This window comes from Melozone crissalis, unplaced genomic scaffold (assembly GCF_028551555.1).
Source record: "Melozone crissalis strain CALT ecotype California unplaced genomic scaffold, PUWL_Pcris_2 ptg000046l_1, whole genome shotgun sequence".
Taxonomy (NCBI): Eukaryota; Metazoa; Chordata; class Aves; order Passeriformes; family Passerellidae; genus Melozone; species Melozone crissalis.
In genome coordinates this window covers 6388569-6408944 of record NW_026535824.1, presented here as the reverse complement: position 1 = coordinate 6408944, position 20376 = coordinate 6388569, and the positions used below count along the sequence as shown (strand labels likewise).

The 20376-nt window shown below is 46.8% G+C and overlaps 1 protein-coding gene across 1 annotated transcript; it reads right to left on the bottom strand.

Moving 5' to 3' along the window:
• Positions 1 to 6126: 6126 nt before the first annotated feature.
• On the bottom strand, positions 6127 to 6960 carry LOC128943473 (olfactory receptor 14C36-like; the record flags this gene model as incomplete). The annotated part of the gene is made up of 1 exon (XM_054286409.1): positions 6127 to 6960. A coding segment is annotated over one exon (834 nt), but the record flags the coding sequence as incomplete, so codon positions are not given.
• Positions 6961 to 20376: the final 13416 nt, after the last annotated feature.

Below are 20376 nucleotides of genomic sequence, written 5' to 3'. Positions count from 1 at the left end.
TTAAAATAACTGTAATTTCATAAAAAGTTTAAAGAGGGTAAAAAAAATAGTCCAGTATCCTCAAAAAAAGATCTCTATTCCCAGAGATAAAAATAATTTTGAACTTAATAATAAAAACATTTACCTTTAAATGACTCATACTTAAAGCAATACCCCATAAGTCGACATGGCTCATCAACAAGCTGTAAAAAAGCTTGTAGCAATAAAAGTAACTTCACAATAACAAAGTTCTATAGACAACTGTTATCCATGCGAGAATTATGAGCATCAAAAAAATCCATTTTTTTCTCTTGTAAAAAAATCTCCATAATCTTAATAAGAAAAACTTCTCTCCCAAAGTAAACTAAAAAAGACTATTCTAGAAATAGTACCCTAACTAGAAATTTTAAGTTTAGTTTCTTTTCATTGTCAGTAAAAAAAAAAGTTGTAAAGAAAAAAGTGTTCTAAAGAGTTTAATTCTTACTACTTTTTTCTTTTTAATTTTACTTTTAAATAAAAATTTCTTTATATACTCTTAAAATTTTAGGCCTACTGTACCTTTCTCACAATCCTATCTCACAACAAAATTAATACATAAATAATTAATGGACACTAAAACCAACCACACTCATCAATACATTACTTAAGAAATCCCAGGATTTGAAAAATCTTAAATTAACAATCCAAAACCATTACAAAGCTATAATAAACCTTTTGCCAAAGTTTCTCTGATTTTCTAAAGTACCCAGTAAAGGCTGTTTTGTTCTTCTGTGCTCCTCAGAATCTCTTGTATTGGTATTTCTCCAGTGCTCCTAACTCAGAGCACACAAACAATTGTAATTCCTTTTAAATGTCTCCTTGAGAGAGTTGTTTGGGGAATAGGAATCAGGTCTTGTCTGTCCTGCTTGGCCCAGCCCAGGCAGGGCTTTCCCAGCCACATTCCACACTCCATTGCCCAGCTGGAGCCGCTGGTGCCTCTGAGTTGTGCTGCCCCAGCCCCAGGGACGCTCTCCTTGTCTGCCCATTCCCCCACGGTCTCTGGGCAGGGATGGCCTCAGTGGGGGCTGCTGACATCCTCAGCACCTTGGAGGCTGCTGCTGAATTTTCCTGCTCCAGAGGCTTGTTCAGCCTTGAGCTCTTCAGTGCGGGAATTCAGTGTCCCAGGTCTCATTAACATTCAGAACACCTGAACAAGCCAAGCCTCTGGGAATAATTTGATTTTAATTTCCAAATAACTTGTGGTTAAGTAGATCTCTGTAATGTATTCAAAGTCAATATATTCTATTTAAAAATACAGTGAGAAAAGATTGTTTAGATCCTGTTTAGTTTTGTTTTCCTGTTAATTTATTGTTATGTGCAATCTCCAATTGACAGTAAATCCATGGACCTCGTCATGCAGTTTGAATGGATATTAAAATTAAGACCCTTCATGGCTGACAATCCATCATACTCTGTCCCTACCCTCACCCCACCATTTCCCCCATCCAAACCCTGGCCCTCAGAGCAGCCTTGTGCAAATCTGAGCTCCCTCCAGCCCAGGCTGCACCTGCAGCTTTCAGCTCCTTGGCTCCAACTCCCACCTACTTTCCTTGGAGAAGGAGCTGCCCGAGACACAGAGGGATGTTCATTTCTTGTCAGCCAACAAGACCAAGGGAAGGCATAGCTCTGTAAAATGCAAAAGTCATTCTTCTCCCTACCTCTGCCCTGCACCTGATCCCCACAGCCTGTCCTGTTCCCTTCAGGAAAAAGTTTCCAGTCCTGGGGCAGCATCAAAGGCATGGGCATGCTGGGCTGCAGGGCACCTTATCTTCTATGACTTTTTTTTTTTTTTTTAGATCGTGGAGGGGCCCTCCCCTGTCTTTGCTGGGTGTTCCTAAAACAATGATAGGGGAGTTCCAAGGGCTGTTGGTTTTGGTGATGCGGCCCTTGGCAAGCTGCTCCTCCACGAGGGCCTCCAGTGCACGTAACTTTGTGTTAGAAAGAAAGGGGCCACTGGTCATTCCACACTGGATGTTGTTGTTTCCAGGTGAGTTGTGGGATGGTGGGTTTCACACACTTCACAGTGGCCCCCACTAAGAATCCCTACTGGGAATTTTTAGAGAGGCGCCCCATTGGGCTAGAAGGTCCCTGCCCCAAAAGGTGATCAGTGCCCTCACCACGAATGGCTGGATGGTTGCCATCTTGCCCTCGGGACCTTCTACTATAATATTTCTCTTACTCCTTATGGAAACCACTGCCCTTCCAATCCCTGAAATCATCCCCGCCACGGGCTGTAGTTCCCAATTTGCTGCCTATTCAGAGCGGGCTATGATGGTAACATCCACCCTGGTGTCCAGCATGCTCAGGCAGTAAATCTTCTCCCCTTTGCAGAACAGGCCACACTCCACGACAGGTTTGTTGGAGGCCACAACCTGCACCCACATGATGGTGGGGTTGAGGGGAACCTGTCCTGGATTGTCTTTAGGTAACGGGAATGCTTGTGCAATAGGAGTCCCTTGTGATAAATAAAAAGGAGGTTCTGTGCAACAGAGCTGTACGAAAATTTCTTCCCCTGGGCCAATGATCTGGACTTTGGAAGTGACATAAATTTGTCCAGGTCCATGAAAAGTGCCTCCCAGAATGAATATATTGGAAGGACCATCGGATGGCCCACATCTTCCCGTTGGCACGCGGTGAAGCATTCCCTGTTAGAGAAGTCTATGGACAGCTGAGTTACCAGCTGGTGCCGGGTTCCCACCTGTCCCGCTCCATGCGTTGGATCCCGCTGATGTCCCTTGGGATCCCTGCAGTGATGATGCTGCTCATGGTCGGCCTGCAGCTCCTGATGGGTGTCAGTTGTCACCATCTGTTCATATGAATGGGGGTTGTGATGGTTTGCTTACTGCTCTTGGAGTGCAAAACCAACACGGAAAGGGGATTGCAGTATCAATCAAAACAAATGCACCTTTATTGAATGACCACAGCAAATGTGTTAATGGAATTAGAGAAAGGAAAAGAATAGAAAAGAGGTGGAGAGAGAGAGAGGGAGCTACCAAACGTAGAGAGAAAAAGTCCTTGTAGTCCAACTGATGGAGTTCGCCTAGTCACATTGGGGAGATCTCAAAAGTCCTGGTAAACTCAAGGTTCTATTATAGTCCATTGCTGAGGAGGGGAACAAATCTTGAAATTGTTGAGGGGGAACAGATGCAATAAAGAATAAGTCTATTGAAATTGCTGAGGGGGAAAGAAGGTATTGAAGACAGGTACAGACAGTCTGTGTTCTCAGCAGTAGGTGAGAACCATTGTCTTCTTGGTCCAATGGCCATACCTGCAGGCAAATATCTGGCTTTGGTCAGGTCAGCTCCCCCACACACCTCCCCCATGTTGAGGGTTTCAGTCTCAGTCCTTGGGAAGGGGGAGCTTCTCCATATAGGGTTCTCATATCTCAGTCCTTGAGGGAGAGTCTTCTCCCATCTCAGTCCGTCCATCAGGGTGGTTGAAAAGCAGATGATGGCTCTTCTGTGGGAGGGGGACCACCAAAGGTTACCCCAGAAAAGTCCAACCAGGCCAAGAGGTGGGGAAATCCACAAGCTATTGTCACAGAGCAGGTGCAAGTACATGGGGTGTGTCACCCCCTGGCAGGCCCTGCTAGAAGCAGTCACTGTAGACACAGCTGCAAACAATCCCTTGGCAGGCCAGAATTCTGCTCAGGAGCCTCAGGATTATTTGGCGTTCATCCACCACCGGCAGGCCAGAATTCCAATCCAGGTCCTCAGGGTCTCAATGTCTGTCCTGGGGATGGTCGTGAGGCAAATGAGGGGAACTGCAGACCATCTCTCACACCTTCATGTGCATGCTCTGGGAAGCCAGGAGCAAGCTGCTCCAGGTGCAGTGCCCCCCCTGCCTCCCCGGCAGGGCAGGGGTCAATGAGCCAGTGGTGGCTGTCCCTAAACAGATCCACAGCTGGCTGTAGCAGAGGGGCTGGTGGCTGCCCATGCCGGGGGACGCGCTCCTCCAAGTCTGACTGGGATGTGCCTATCAAGGTGGATTCGCTTTCCCATGGGGTCTGGCCCCTTAGAGTTCTGGAAAGCATTGACCAGATTGATAGTAGTCAAGGTACACTCACATCTCACCTCAGTTCCCCCAGACACAGAGACCCAGTGAGTCCCAGGCCTGCAGATCCAGTGAGATTTCCACATCCACGGGGAAACCATGAATTTTGGCCTAACAGAAAAGCCTGCAGAGAACATCTTGCAACATAGGAAGTCTCATGACAAGTCATAAGTTCCCACACTGCAAGGGTTTCATCTTCTGACATAGAAATTTGGATGCCCATTTCTGCAGGCACCTTTTCCCAACCGCAAGCTCCCCCAGGTCACATCGGGGTTCACCTCTTGCCGTAACCAGGCGTCCCCAAAGGGGTAATATTTAGCATTGACTCCACAATTCTCAGAAGGCTGATCAATCACTTTATTATACTATGCCTTTTAAGACACCCATCGCCCTTAGAGACAGTCACCATACAGGTGGACCTAATTGGTCCTTGAATCCAAACACCATCACCAGTGGCCAATTAAGAAATCACCCTTTGGTAAACAAATCTTCATAACACATTCTACATGTTCACAACAGCAGGCGCAGCAAGTGAAGATAAGAATTATTTCTCATGAATTTCTCTGGTCTTCTCACAGCCTTCCCTAAGACAATACCTGGCTAGTTGTGCCTTGCTCCCTGTGGTCAGAGAGCTGCTGCCACATGTTTGCAGACTGCTTCCATGTCTGCCCTTCCCAGGTGCCCAGGATCCTCTGGGATGGCTCTGGCCTTTCCAAGAGCTTTGAGAGAAGTCTCACAGTGACACTGCCCAGCCTTCTCAACATCCCTGACACCAAAAGCCTTTTCCACATCCCTCAGTGCCAGCTTAGTGCCCAGGACACAGCAGAGCCCTGTCCAGGTCCTCAGGGTGGTTCAGAAGGGAGGCAGCTGTGATTTCTCCCCACAGAGTCACCACTCCAATGTCTCTCTGTGCAGTCTATGGCGGTCCTGAGCATTTTCCCTGGAGCCTCCCTGCCCTGGATGTTTCTTTCAATGCAGTCCTCAGCACAGCCAAGCAAAGAATTTAGGTGGTTTCCGAGAGGACATTCCTCTTGAGTGAAGTGGCCTCAAGGCACTGTTTGTGCCACTGGAATTGTGCCACCCCCGGGTGCTGCTGATGGTGTTTGTACTCACTGGGGTTCATCTCCCCACACACACATGATGCACTGCTGAGTTCTCCTCAGTACAGAGCAAACATGGCCTGCTGGCCTGGTTACTTGGTGTCCCTCTGTGCAGTGACAAACAACCTCCTGTAGGTAGGGAGAGGCCAGTGCTGGAAGTGGTGGTTGCAGGGGCTGGTGTGGGACAATTGCCCTGGGCCACCTTCCCAGGCTGTCCTGGAACAAGGACAAAGCCCAGGCCCTGCTCTGCTTCTGCCTCAGGTCCATGCCAGGAGCTCTGGCTGTGCCAGGACTCTGCTGTGAGCCCCCCATGCACACTCTCCCCCTGCCCCAGGCACTGGGCTTTGCTGTGCCAGGACATTCCTGGGGCACATTCCTGACAGCAGGAAATGGAGAGAGGGCAAAGCCTTCCTGCTCTGCCCTCAGGGGATGCCCTTTCCTGATGGAGCTGCTGTGCTTGAGCCCAGCTGTGTCCCAGCAGTGCCCATGGCCTGGCCCTGCCTGTGGTCACAGCAGGGACATGCAGCAGGACAGTGACCAAGCTGCCAGAGCACTCTGGCCTTGCACCCACAGCAGGGCTGGGAAAGAGAGTGTGGACTTGGGAAGAGCAGCTCTGAAAGGACCAAGTGCTGCTGCTCCCTGGCAGTGCTGCTGTGTTGGGACCCTTCCCTTTCCCCCCTATAACTTCATGCAGGTCCCAGAGTTGAGATCCCAAAAAAACAAGGCACTGCAAGGTCGTTTATTTTGTTCAAACAAAGCAATAGTACAGCTCCTGGATTACAGAGCTTCTGGATCAAATTCAAGAGGCAGACAGGGAATTAGGTGAGGGATGAATAGAAACATTTAATTGAGCACATTATGGCAAGAAGAATCCATCGGCATGACCAAATACCTGAGAAGGCAGAGACTGGGCCAGTCATGAGTTCCATTCTGAAAACTAAGCAGCAGAAAACAATCACTTCTTTGCTTCTGAAAAGTACCCAGTCATCTTTGTCCTCAGGGCATCCTTGAGCTCCTGGTTCCTCAGGCTGTAGATGAGGGGGTTCAGGGCAGGAGGCACCACCGAGTACAAAACTGACAGGGCCAGATCCAGGGATGGGGAGGACATGGAGGGGGGCTTCAGGTAGGCAAATACTGCAGTGCTGATAAACAGGAAGAGCACGGCCAGGTGAGGGAGACAGGTGGAAAAGGCTTTGTAGCGTCCCTGCTCAGAGGGGATCCTCAGTACAGCCCTGAAGATCTGCACATAGGAGAAAACAATGAACACAAAACAACCAACTAACAAAAAAGTACAAACTATGAGAAGCCCAAGTTCCCTGAGGTAGGAATTGGAGCAGGAGAGCTTGAGGATCTGAGGAATTTCACAGAAGAACTGGCCTAAGGCATTGCCATGGCACAGGGGCAGGGAAAATGTATTGACTGTGTGCATGACAGCGTAGAGAAAGCCACTGGCCCAGGCAGCTGCTGCCATGTGGGCACAAGCTCTGCTGCCCAGGAGGGTCCCGTAGTGCAGGGGTTTGCAGATGGACACGTAGCGATCATACGACATGACTGTGAGAAGGGCAAGCTCTGATCCAGAGAAGAAGAAAATCAGAAAAACCTGTGCAGCACATCCAGTGTAGGAGATGGTCCTGGTGTCCCAGAGGGAATTGTGCATGGCCTTGGGGACAGTGGTGCTTAGGAAGGCCATGTCAAGAACAGAGAGGTTGAGCAAGAAGAAGAACATGGGCGTGTGCAGGTGGTGGCCGCAGGCTACGGCGCTGATGATGAGGCCGTTGCCCAGGAGGGCAGCCAGGGAGATGCCCAGCAAGAGGCAGAAGTGCAGGAGCTGCAGCTGCCGCGTGTCTGCCAATGCCAGCAGGAGGAAGTGGCTGATGGAGCTGCTGTTGGACATTTGCAGTGTCTTGGCATGGGGATCTGTAAAAAAAGTAATCATGGTATAGTTGTGTTTGAAGAGGACTTTAAAAATCCCAGCACAGACTGGGGGCACTTTCCCCCCACTTCCTGCTCAGGGCTCTGCTGCCTGGAACTGTCCATGCCAGCAGCTGCTTCCCTGTGCCCAGGACTGGGCCCTGCCAGTGCTGCCAGAGCCCAGCCCAGCCCTGGGGACTCAGCTCTGCCCTGCAGACCCCTCCCAGCTCTGGCACTGCCCAGGGGCAGCTCTGGCTCTGCAGGCTCTGATCGCAACGTCAGAGCAACCCTGAGGAGGCTGGAAAAGCAACAAAGATGCCGCCGTCTGAGGGGCCCTGTGATGATTTCTGTCACTGCATGGTTTATTCTGGTCTATTGGGTTTTTTTTTATTTATTCTCCACCTGAACTGAGAGATGAATATCTATATGCAATTTCCCATTCAGGCAAAACAGAGCAGTAGAATAAAAACCCAGGCTTTTCCCATTTATTGAAGCCATTCATTACAATGAACAGTAGTTTCTGAGAAAGAAAAGAATTAAAAGACCTGAGGAATAAAAGAATTAAAAGACACTCTATCAAGGGAAACACAGAAGTTAATAAATAACCTAAAATACATTGTTTGGGAAAACTTTGATTAGATAAGTTAATAAATAATCTAAAATACACTCACAAAAGAGACTTTGGAGTTAGAATATTTGAAGAAGCGAAAGTAGAAGCCAAAAAGTTAAGGTGACCTGCCAAGCCGTCAGAATCAAGCCAAGTGCAACAGTGATTTCTGCCAAGTCATGGAAAAACATGCCAAGGATGACAGGAAGATGCCCAAATTAGGAGAAGCTTAAAATTTAACTAAGGAAGACCAAGAGTTCCTGGAAAACCCCGCCTATACTCCTGCCTGCTTATTAATATGCATATAATAAATGATGTAATCCTTGTTCAAAATTGTATAAAAACCTGCTTTTGCTGTACCTGATTTAGAAATCCACTTGGTGATTTCTCCAACGCGTTGTCAATAAATACCTCCTGCCTATAGACCTCAAATCTAGTCTCTGGGCAGCTTATTATCGCCTTTTGGGGCAAAATTCGGCATCATTTTTGGCGACCGCGGCAGGACAGAAAGGGTCCTCCCGAGCCTTGGCTCGAGGGGGACCGGGATCTCTTTGGGGCCCTTGACGGAATTCTGTCAGAAGGGATCCCCATCCCCCAGCCAACGCGCAACGGTGGACAAGAACTTTCTGCATCTCCTGCTCCAAATTAAGAGGTATTTATCTTTGCTTAAGGGGTTTATGGTAAAGCGCTTTATTGGGAAACGAGGGTCAGACGTGACCGCTCGAAGGGAAGCCGGGGGACGCCCTGGTAAAGAATCCCAGTTGTGTTAGAGGTACGGTAATAGTAACGCAGGTTAGAGTCCTGCTGTGAGGAATATTTGTTTTTCGTAACGCAGGTTAGAGTCCTGCTGAAAGGAGTATTTGTTTTTCGTTTATCTTGGTATTCTTTGGAAGGAATATTGTTTTTCGTTTATCTTGGTATTTTTGGTTTGTTCTTATTATGTGGGAAACCGTTTTAACACTGTGTTTAATGTTATAATACTGTGAATTAAGGGTCAAGAACTGAAATTGTTCTCTGAGACCGGAAGAGAGGTCGGTCAGTTCGTGGTATTTTTGTGTCTGCTCTATGTGTCTGTTGCAAAATCTTACAGGAGGCGTCTTGTCACTCTTCATGTAATAGACGCACGTCTCAATCCCGGGAAGAAATTTGTCACCCCCTGCAATTGTTACGGTGCTTTGCGATTGCATGAATCTGGCAAACCGGTATCTCACGGTCTGTAGGCGACCTCTCGTGACCCTACCTGGTAAACAATCCGTTCTGATATAGACCATAAGGTAGGAACTATTTCATAAAGGTGTGTGGGTGAGAGTGAATGAGACGCAGCATCGCTGCGAAGCGAGAGGGAGTCCCACTCCGCATTTCCTGTTCTTCGCAAGAAGCCAGGTCGGAAACGGACAAAGTGATTGGAAATTGCGTGTATGAAGTGTTAAAATCAATTGGCATATAGTATTTGCGAGAAAGAGACTGTTCCGGTTAAACAGAAAACGCAGACACAGGAAATAGCAATGGGAGGTCAACAGAGTAAGGACGTAAATATGAAAACCCCCGTAGGATGTATCCTAAAGCACTGGAAGGACTTGGGAGGGATTCCGGGGGGAAACATAAGTAAAAAGACGCTCCTTAAATATTGCACACAGTGGTGGCCATTGTATAAGTTAGATGACGATGAGAAATGGCCACCGGAGGGAACAACTAATTATAACACTATTTTACAACTGATGCTTTTCCTCCGTCGACTTAATAAATGGGATGAAGTGATGTATGCTGACATGTTCTTTACCCTAAGAAATAAACCAGAGTGGTAAAAAAGAATGCGGGGTAAATGTAGCACCTCAGGACCCCCTAGTACTAGCTCTAGAAAAAGATAAGAAAGGTTCAAAGCCTAAAGAACGTTGCTGTGATGCATGTAGCATTGGGGAACAATGTCTTAAGCTAACGAGAAGAGATAGTGGAAAGGAGAGCGAAATAAGCCTGTGGGAATATCATCCATTCGCCCCAGGACGGGAAGGGCCTCTACACAGGCCAAAAGAGGAACAAGGGGGCCCTAGCCCATTAAAGGAACTGGAACGATGGTGGAAATCTAAGTTTGGGCGCAGCCCTCAGAAGCTAGACAACAGTTGGCAAGAAGGTAGCCCATCAAAATCGGGGGTTGAAAAGAGGGAAAGCAGCCCGCAGGGACCAGATAGTCCACAGGGGTCGGGGAGCTGCAGGGATGCTGACAGCCACCCAGACTAGAAGTTGAGAGGGAAGAAGCCAGTCCACATGGAGCTGAAAGCCGAGGGGAGACACGCAGCCTGCCCGAACTAAGTCCATGTAGGGCTAGTAGCACACCTAAGGATGGAAGTTTAAGGAAATCAGGTACCTGTAGAATGGAAACTAGCACACCAAGGACTAGAGACAAAAGTAGCTCACTGGGAGGTGATGTCTCTGAGTTGAAATATAGTGAGAAGAATGACAATGAGGCATGCGAAAGAGAGGCAGAGAACAACTCACAAAAGCTGAATATAGTAATCCAGATAGAGGATAAGAGAGACGGAAGGGGAACAGAAGATGAGGAGGACAGTAGCCCGGAACAGGACAGGCGTCGGCAGATGCGGGAAGAAAGGCGACAGATGCAGAGCGAGAGGCGGTTGGACTGTGTAAACCATGTTAGGGGAGTAGTAGGAAAAGAGTTGACAGAAATTGAAAGTGAAGATGAAGAACAGGGAAAGGGAAAGAGAAAAGAGAAGAGAAAGAATAGGGAAGACACTGAGGCGCAGGAAGAAGATCCCGGGGAGGGGATCAGTCACTCGTATTATACCAGACCTGTGGCACGGAGGGAAGCAAAGCAAAGAGAGGAAGGTAATCATACGATAGCTCCTCTCCGACAAATTATGCCAATGGTAGGGGAAAGGACTAGGGTAAAGGTGCTGTTCTCCACGAGTGACTTGAACAATTGGAGGGATGAGGCAAGGAACTTCAGGAGGAATCCAGAGGGAGTAGCAAAGAGGTTTGAATTAATGGCGAAGAATTTAGATATTGATTGGGAAGACATAGAGGTGATGCTTTCAGAATTGACAGATACCGAAAGGGAACTCGTATTAGAAACAGGAAAACGACATGCTCAAGTATTATCAGGGAGACTAGAAGATAATTTCCCCAGCAGTAAACCAGAATGGGACCCGGGCAACGAAGAGCACTATCGGAGGCTGGTGCAGTATAGAAAACTGATAGCGATGGGCTTGCGTAATGCGATCCCCAAGGCTATCAACTGGTCGATGCTATATGACATCAGGCAGGGAAAGGATGAGACCCCATCAGAGTTTTTGGATAGACTTAGGGCAGCCATGAGACAGTATACACCCCTGGACCCAGCAACGGAAGAAGGGAAACAACACCTGTTAGGATTAATGATGGGGCAGAGTAATCCAGACATCAGGAAGAAATTACAAAAGCTTGAGCATCCAGCAAATAAAAACCTGGAGGCATTGCTGAATGAGGCATGGAAGGTGTATAATAATAGGGAAATAGAGGAAAAGAAAAAAAGAAGATAAGAGGCTAGCTCGAATAGTGGCTGTAGCAGTAGGAGCTCAAAATACAAACTATGTGGGGCCTAACACCAGGGGTAGGGGTAGAGGCTACCCAGTGAGAGGGGGAGGGAGGTTCCAACCCCACCCAGCTAGAATAGGGCCAAACCAGTGTGCCTATTGCTTCCAAACGGGACACTGGAAACATGAGTGCCCTCAATTAAGAGAAAGATCAATGGACACTACTACTATCGCACATCAGGGCAGTGAATGAGGGGGACCGGTGGGCCGTACCCTAGCAGACCCACTGGTTAAAATGGAGCTAGGGGAAGGTAAAAAGGAATTGGATTTTTTTGATTGATACAGGAGCAACATTTTCGGTTTTAAATCAGGAATTGGTACCTAAGAGTGATGAATTTGTACAAGTTGTGGGAGCAACAGGCCAACCAGAAAAAGCTTACTTTTTGAAACCCATTAAATACAAAATTGGGAAACAAATGGGAATTCACCAGTTTCTGTATTTGCCAAATTCACCAAAGCCTCTACTAGGAAGAGACTTACTGGAGAACTTGGGAGCCATAATAAAATTCAATAAAGACAAATTGGAATTTCAAGAAAGTGAAGAGCAACTGATTACAGCCTTAAGCCTAACAATCAGTTGTATAGAACCGAAGCCCGAAGGCCACAATATTGAGCGTATCCTGAGTGAAACATATCCATTAGTATGGGCTACCGATATACCTGGGAGATCAAAACAAGCAACACCTATCATTATTGAACTTATACCAGGAGCGAGGCCGGTAGTTAGGAAACAATACCCACTGAGGTTAGAAGATAGAAAGGGAATTGAGCCTATAATCAAAAGGTTTTTAGAATTAGGGTTATTGATAGAATGTGAATCAGATTTTAATACCCCAATTCTGCCAGTAAAGAAGCCTAATGGAGCTTATAGACTAGTCCAAGACCTGAGGGCAGTAAATGAGATAACCAAGACGCTACATCCGGTAGTTGCTAACCCTTACACACTCTTAACTAAATTAAAAGATAATTTGACATGGTTCACAGTGTTAGATTTAAAAGATGCATTCTTCTGCCTTCCTTTAGCTCCGGAGAGCCAAAAGATCTTTGCGTTTGAATGGGAATCTGTAGATAGGGGAAGAAAAGCCCAACTCACCTGGACGGTGTTGCCACAAGGATACAAAAACAGCCCTACAATTTTTGGGAATCAATTAGCCAAAGAATTAGAACAGTGGGAAAGGCTGCTGGGAGATGGTACTCTTTTGCAATACGTAGATGACCTCCTAATAGCAACAGAAACGGAGGAAGAATGCATTGAATGGACTATTTCCCTGTTAAACTTTCTGGGTTTAAGTGGATATCGAGTTTCTCAACAGAAAGCACAGCTGGTGCAAGAAGAAGTGGTGTATCTGGGATATGAAGTTTCCAGAGGACAGCTATCCCTGGGAGCAGCCAGGAAAGAAGCCATCTGCCAAATGCCTAGACCAGAGACGGTGAGAGATTTGCGCGCTTTCCTGGGGATGACCGGTTGGTGTCGGCTATGGATCTATCAATACGGAATACTCGCCAAACCACTCTATGATTTACTGAAGGAAAGTAAGGGTGTTCTAGTTTTGACCCCCGAGGCAAAGGGAGCCTATAAGAGACTGAAACAGGAACTCATGAGAGCACCAGCCTTGGGTCTTCCAGACGTGACAAAACAATTCTGGCTGTTTTCTCATGAGCGACAAGGAATGGCCCTAGGAGTCCTAGCACAACAGTTAGGACCACATAAAAGGGCTGTGGCCTACTTCTCCAAGCAGTTGGATGAAGTGAGTAAAGGATGGCCTGGCTGCCTGAGAGCAGTGGCCGCAGTGATAATCAACATTGAAGAGGCCAGAAAGCTCACGCTGGGCCAGAAAATGACTGTGTTAGTGGCTCACACTGTGTCTGCTGTGTTAGAGCAGAAAGGGAATCACTGGCTGTCACCTTCCAGATTCCTAAAGTATCAAGCTATTTTGGCTGAGTCAGATGATGTTACTATTCAGGTAACTAACGTTGTGAACCCAGCTTCATTTCTAGAAGGAAAGACCTCAGCAGAACCCGTCGAGCACGATTGCCTGGAAACAATCGAAGCCGTTTACTCCAGCCGCCCGGATCTCAAAGAAGAGCCATTCGAAGATGCAGACGATTGGTTCTCGGATGGTAGCAGCTTCGTAAAACAAGGGATAAGAATGGCTGGTTATGCAGTAACTACTACAGAAAAGGTAATCGAGTCAAACCCTTTGCCTTCAGGGACCTCAGCCCAGAAGGCAGAGATGATAGCTCTGACTCGAGCCCTGGAATTGGCAGAGAACATGCGAATAAATATTTGGACAGACTCTAAGTATGCCTTCTCCGTTGTTCACGCTCATGGAGCCATCTGGAAAGAAAGAGGACTGTTGACTACTCAAGGGAAAACAGTCAAACATGCAGAGGAGATTCTACGATTGCTAGAAGCAGTCCAACTCCCAGCACAAGTGGCCATAATGCATTGTAAAGGACATCTAAAAGGTAACACTATTCCAGAAGTTGGGAATAGAAAGGCAGATGCAGAAGCTAAATTAGCTGCTGAAAGGACCGGAAAGGTAAATATAACAGCTCTGATACCAGGGGAGCTGGATGTAAACCTCCAACCAAACTATCAGGAATCAGATCATAGATGGATTCAAAGGAATAAAGGTAAACTGTTAGACAGTGGATGGGGACAATTAGAGACAGGACAGTTGGTAATACCAGGGAACCTAATGTGGCAGGTTGTAAAGACGGAGCATGAAAAGGCCCATTGGGGTCTAGATCCGCTTTACCAATATTTGCAAGCCAGGATAGCAGGACCGAAATTATTTACCACTATAAAGCACGTCACATCCCAGTGCGAGCGGTGTCTGAAAAACAACCCGAATACGGGAACCAAGGTACACCAAGGAGCCATAAATCGAGGTAAATTCCCAGGTGAAGTATGGCAAATTGATTTTTCTGAACTCCCAAGGAAAGGGGGGTTTCGGTATTTGTTGGTATTAACTGATACATTTTCTGGGTGGCCTGAAGCATTCCCTTGCAGGACAAATAAGGAAAGAGAAGTGACTAAAGTGCTGTTGAATGAAATTATTCCACGGTTTGGGGTACCGAAAAGCATTTCTTCGGATAGGGGTACACATTTCTGCGCAAAAGTGGTAAGAGCAATAAGCAAAGCATTACAAATCAAATGGCAATTACACACGCCTTACCGTCCACAGGCCAGTGGGCAAGTGGAAAAGATGAATCATCTCATCAAACAGCAAATTGCCAAAATATGCCAGGAGACTAATTTGCAGTGGTATCAAGCTTTGCCTATTGCTCTGCTTAGGCTGAGAGTCAAACCAAGATCAAAAGAAAAGTTAAGCCCATTTGAAATTTTGTATGGTAGACCTTATGCTATGCAAGCGGTAAATGGAGACGCTATAGACCAAATCGGTAATCAGTACATTTATGATTATGTAATTATGGTGGGGAAACAGTTCGATAAGAATGCTACTGTGGTGATGGAGCACCAGCCTAAACAACCTGATTGCAAATTGCATCCGTTTAATCCCGGTGATTGGGTGTATGTTAAGAATCTTTTAGGAAAACCCCTACAAGAAAGGTGGGAGGGACCTTTCCAAGTGCTGCTGACTACCTTCACCGCGGTTCGGATCAAGGAGCGACCTACATGGATCCATTACTCACGGGTCAAGAAAGCTCCGGGGAATAAACAAGAGGAGCAGACACCATGATCCTGACTTCACCTCAGACCCTCCTGATCATTGGACTGATAAGTATTCTTCCCTGAGACTCCGCCTCAATAGACCCATGGTCTAATGCACACCAGTGTATTCACCCGGAATTGGAAACGGAATCGAAGGGACCCTATTTTGAGGTATATGCCTTACGTAACCAACAGCCATACGCGAGTGAAGTATGGAATCAGCCTTCCATGGTAGCATACAAGGGAGACCAAATCCAAATTGGGTGTCGAGAACTTGACCCAGTAGAAGGAAAAACAAGGCGGCTAGTATTAACAATTCAACCCTCGATAGCAGCCTCTGAAAATAACCTAATTACCTTTAGTCCAGTGAAAATGGGCAAGCCCACTGTCTGGATCCAGCAAAAGGGCCCAATTTCATGTCAGTGGAGTGAGGGAAGATCCACCCGGAACACAAACACAACCCCAAAACTCGGTAATCTATACAGAAGATTCGCTTGGGGAACTATGCAAGCAATGCTTGCACATCCTAAAATAGAAAAATTGGCGCGGAAGGTGAATCAAACAACTAAACGAATGGTATGGCAGGTAGAACATAATTCAGAAAAAATAAAGAATGTCCTGACCGAAGTAGAACAAGTAGGCCAGCATCATTGGTGGGATATCTTCACAGGACACTCCCCAACAGCTACACAGGTCTTTAACTACCTGGTGCACCCAATGCTAATAGTAGTTGTAGTTCTGTTACTATTAACTTTCACAAATATTTGTATGTGGTGGAGACTAAGAATCATAATGAAAAGGACCCAAATGATTTGGGCTATGGTGCGAGCGTACCAGCGCCCTATAGGATTAGAATTTGACGAAAGAATTCGTAAGTTGTAAGAAAAGGGGGGAATGAAGCCATTCATTACAATGAACAGTAGTTTCTGAGAAAGAAAAGAATTAAAAGACCTGAGGAATAAAAGAATTAAAAGACACTCTATCAAGGGAAACACAGAAGTTAATAAATAACCTAAAATACATTGTTTGGGAAAACTTTGATTAGATAAGTTAATAAATAATCTAAAATACACTCACAAAAGAGACTTTGGAGTTAGAATATTTGAAGAAGCGAAAGTAGAAGCCAAAAAGTTAAGGTGACCTGCCAAGCCGTCAGAATCAAGCCAAGTGCAACAGTGATTTCTGCCAAGTCATGGAAAAACATGCCAAGGATGACAGGAAGATGCCCAAATTAGGAGAAGCTTAAAATTTAACTAAGGAAGACCAAGAGTTCCTGGAAAACCCCGCCTATACTCCTGCCTGCTTATTAATATGCATATAATAAATGATGTAATCCTTGTTCAAAATTGTATAAAAACCTGCTTTTGCTGTACCTGATTTAGAAATCCACTTGGTGATTTCTCCAACGCGTTGTCAATAAATACCTCCTGCCTATAGACCTCAAATCTAGTCTCTGGGCAGCTTATTATCGCCTTTTGGGGCAAAATTCGGCATCATTATGAAACCCCTGCCAAGCTCTGCTCCCTGTATGATCTACTTGGAAATGTTCTGCAGTTAAATGCCATGATGGGACCAGTCCTGAACAATGCAGCATCCTCACCACACAAGGAGAACACTTCCAAGCCTTACCAGCTGTCTCCTCCCGCCCAGATCTTGTCCCCCAGTGCCAGGAGCAGCTGCCAGGGCTGGCTGAGAGCAGTCCTTGGCAGGCAGCAGAATCTCTGTCCCAGCACAGCGACCTGGGCTGCGGGACCCTGCTCTGCAGGACAGCCCTGGGCACCCCTGCCTGCTCTGCACAAGAGACAATCAGAGAATGTACTCACAGGGTCTGTAGGCACTGGGATGTTCCAGCTTCAGGAGATGGCTCCAGGTGCTGCAGCTGCATTGTCCTGCAGCCAGAGGTTCCTGTGCCAAGGGCTGGCAGTGATTCTGCCCCAGGCACTTCTCAGCACCTTCCCAGCCCTGACTGATTGAAGCTCTCTGTGCCTCTGTGCTGTGCCTGGGCTGGCTGCAGGCAGTGCCCCAGCCCTGCTGGGCTGGCAGAAGAGCTGCTCATCAAGAGAAATGTGCTTTTGAAGCTCTTCTTGGTTACCGGGAGCTGCCTCTGTGCCAGGAGCCCAGCCCAGCTCAGCAGCACAGACACAGCACCAGGACTGTAATGAGCCTCTGGGGCTTTGTGCTCAGGCCCTGAACATCAGTCCCTGAAAGGGAGTTGAAGAAACCTCTCCAGAACTCCAAGTCAGAATCCAACTCCAAAGTTTCTTGGAGTTTTAATGGGGCCCACTGAGGGACACAACTGAGAAAGTGTCCCCAGGCCCCAAGCAGAGCAAAGAACTGGAAGCAGTGATGACAAGTGGGGACAAAGAGAAGCCAAGTCTTGGTGCCCTTGGGCACAGCAGCAGGGTCTGTGTCACCAAGGGCCAGGAGGAGACACCTTGTCCTGAGGCACTGGGGTCTCCTGGCACAGCCCCAGCCAGGCTGGGCACTGTCATCCCCTTGTCCTGCCCTCCACATCCCCCCCCTAGTCCACATCCCAGTGGCCTCAGGGATCTGCTGGAAGGAGTCCCTGGGGAGCCTTGCTCAGCAATAGCCCTGGGGGCTCCTGAATGCTCCCTGCAGGGACTGCAGGTTTTTCAAAGGACTTTGGGTTTGGCTTTTTCATTGGAGTCTCTGAGAGGTTTGTGTAATCATGGCCTCTAATTATCTGCTTTAATTAGTCCCTGGAGAGTCTTTGTCAATAACAATACTTAGTGGGGCTCATTAATGCTTCAAGGTACTTCAGTTATTTTTGGTACTTGGTGTTTCCATTTTGATAAAGACTCTATTAGATTTTTGTGCAACCATGGTCCCAATTATCTTCTTTAATGAGTCCCTGGAGAGCTTTGTACTGACACTCAGTGGGGCTCATTAGTTCCTTGAGATACGCAAGGATTTTAAGGTATTTTATGGATTTAAGAATACTTTTAGGTACTTTTAAGGATTTTCCTTTCCACACTGAGTCTCTGAGAGGTTTTTGTGCCATCCTGGCCTCCAGTTCTCTCCTCTAAGGACTCCATGAGGATCCTGTGTTGGGTATCTTCCCCCTTTCTGTTTTGCAACAAAGATGGAACTGAAAGAATTTTGTAAGACTTTCTAAAACCATCCAAACAAATATGGGACAATTAACAATACAACAACCACCACTAAGAGAATAATAATCTGGTTTTAGTTAGACCTCATCCAAACCTTAAGTCCTTGGGATTGGAAGAGTTTATTGACCCAGTCTTTGTGTTCCACTTGAAGTTTCTTGAACCCTTCCTTCAGAACCTGAATGCTCATGTGGATTGACTCACTGTGACTGGAGAGGTTCATGCAACACATGCCCTCAGAGTCTACACACCCATGCTCATGTGCCCAGAGTAAAAACTCTATCGCTGTTCTGCAAGGTGGCATGTCTGATGGTCTCTATGTCTGAGAGCAGGCCACTCAATGTGAGGGACATAGCATTGGTTTGCTTACTTAGCAGGCACCCAAGATGGTCCAATTGTCCTAAAGCTTTAGCTGCAGCCACCCAAGGTAATCCAAACTGGGGGTGCTACCATCCGATACCTGGATTAAAGCTTTCAAAGCCATCTCTTTGATATCATCCAATACTTCTCTGAGGATACCTGCTGTTTGATCATCTGGTAGGCTGTATTGTCTTTCTCCAGCTAGATGGTTGATTGTCAATTCCACCCTTGCCTCATTATTAGCATAGTCTGCTATTAATTGATTTAGTAAACACTTCCATCCCCCTTCCCACAGGGTGTGTTCTGTAGGTGACAACAACATGGTCATATTATATTTTAAATCATAGGGGGTTAACATATGTACTGTAAACATGGCCCTCATTAGACCATTAAAACAAGGTAAGTCCCTCCTATGGTCTTTAGCTGCCCTACACAGATCCTTGATTTCCTTGCAAGCCAATGGCTGATACCTGGGATTCTGCCCCCTTCTTTCATAACATACGGGGGCAACGAGGAGTTGTTGAGACTGTTTGCCAGTCTCCTTCCTTAACTGCTTCTTCCCGGATCCTTTCCTGGGGATCTTCTGGGGCTGAGGGGTGAGGTGGCTCTGGGGAATCCAAACTGTCTTCTGGGGATGAAGAGCAACTTGGAGCAGAAACATTTGGATTAGAAACACTGTGACTGTTGGGTTTATTATCTTTGATCATGGGGTTATATTGTCGCCAGAGGGGGAGGCAAAGGGCACTGCCATTTTGTCAGGTGTTGGGAGGAAGGGCCTTGATTTAGGGTGGCGGACTTCCGGGGTGGAGTTCTGGAGGCATGGCCCAGGGTGAAGGTGGAATGACTGACAGTGAGGCATGACCCACAGTTGTGGGGGTGGAGTCTGGAGGTTCATTCAGGGCGGAAGAGAAAGTTTTGGTAGCAGGAAGTGGAGGAGCCAAGATGGAGGGAGGATGGTGAGGCTCAGGGGCATCTGGAGAATTTTTAATGATCCGCCTCAGGATTGATTTTAACTTGTTCTTTGAAGATATTTGGTCACGATCTGTGAAAATTAACTTAAAGCATCGATACACACACCTTTCTACTTTGGACATCTGGCTGCCCATTTTTCTCTTTCTCTGCCTTACGTAGAACAGCCACTGGAACACCCTAAATCAGTTATGGGACGTCGGTGTGTATTGTAAAAAGACAGTGACAAAATGGGCAATAATTGTCCTGTGTGTCCCCAAACCCACCTGCAATCCTATGCAGGTGAAACTGTCATTTTCCCTTGTGGATCCTGGCCAAGGTCCCTCAAAGAAATGATGAATCTGCCAGCCTGGCACAATCCACAATCCTGGGGAGCACTGGCCTGTCCATCAGCTAACCCCAGCTGACATGACTGAATGTCAGGGTCCCTGTTCGGGTGCCAAATGTCGCAATGAAGGTGGCTGTGACAAACCTTTCTGGTTCCCCAACTTCAGGGCAAGTGTGGTGAAAATGAAAAGGAGCAGATGCAAGGGAAGATGAAACAGAAAAGCCTTATAAATATGATTGCCTGGCAAAAGATTTTGAAAATATGGAAACTGTCAGATTGAAATGAAAGCAAGCTTTGAGATACCAAGCCTTAGTTACTGAACAACTGGAAAACAATGGTATGGCCGGCTGAAGGTAATCCCCTTTTGATGAAACAACTCCCTCTGCTTGCAGACAGGTCCAAGGGTCAGAGCAGACCCTACTAGCTTGGCAGAAGGGGTGCAAAGAGTAGTTTTTAGGGTTTAAAATGTAACACAGTATGGTAATGTAATGATTCTTATAGGCTGTATGTAAATGCTGTAAGATTTGTATCTTGTACTAGATTAGTTACTGAAAATTAGAATATGCAGCACAGAAGATTTATTGTATTGTAACGGGAACTCCCCTCTTCTTTTGGGCATCCATTTTGGGCGCCTCT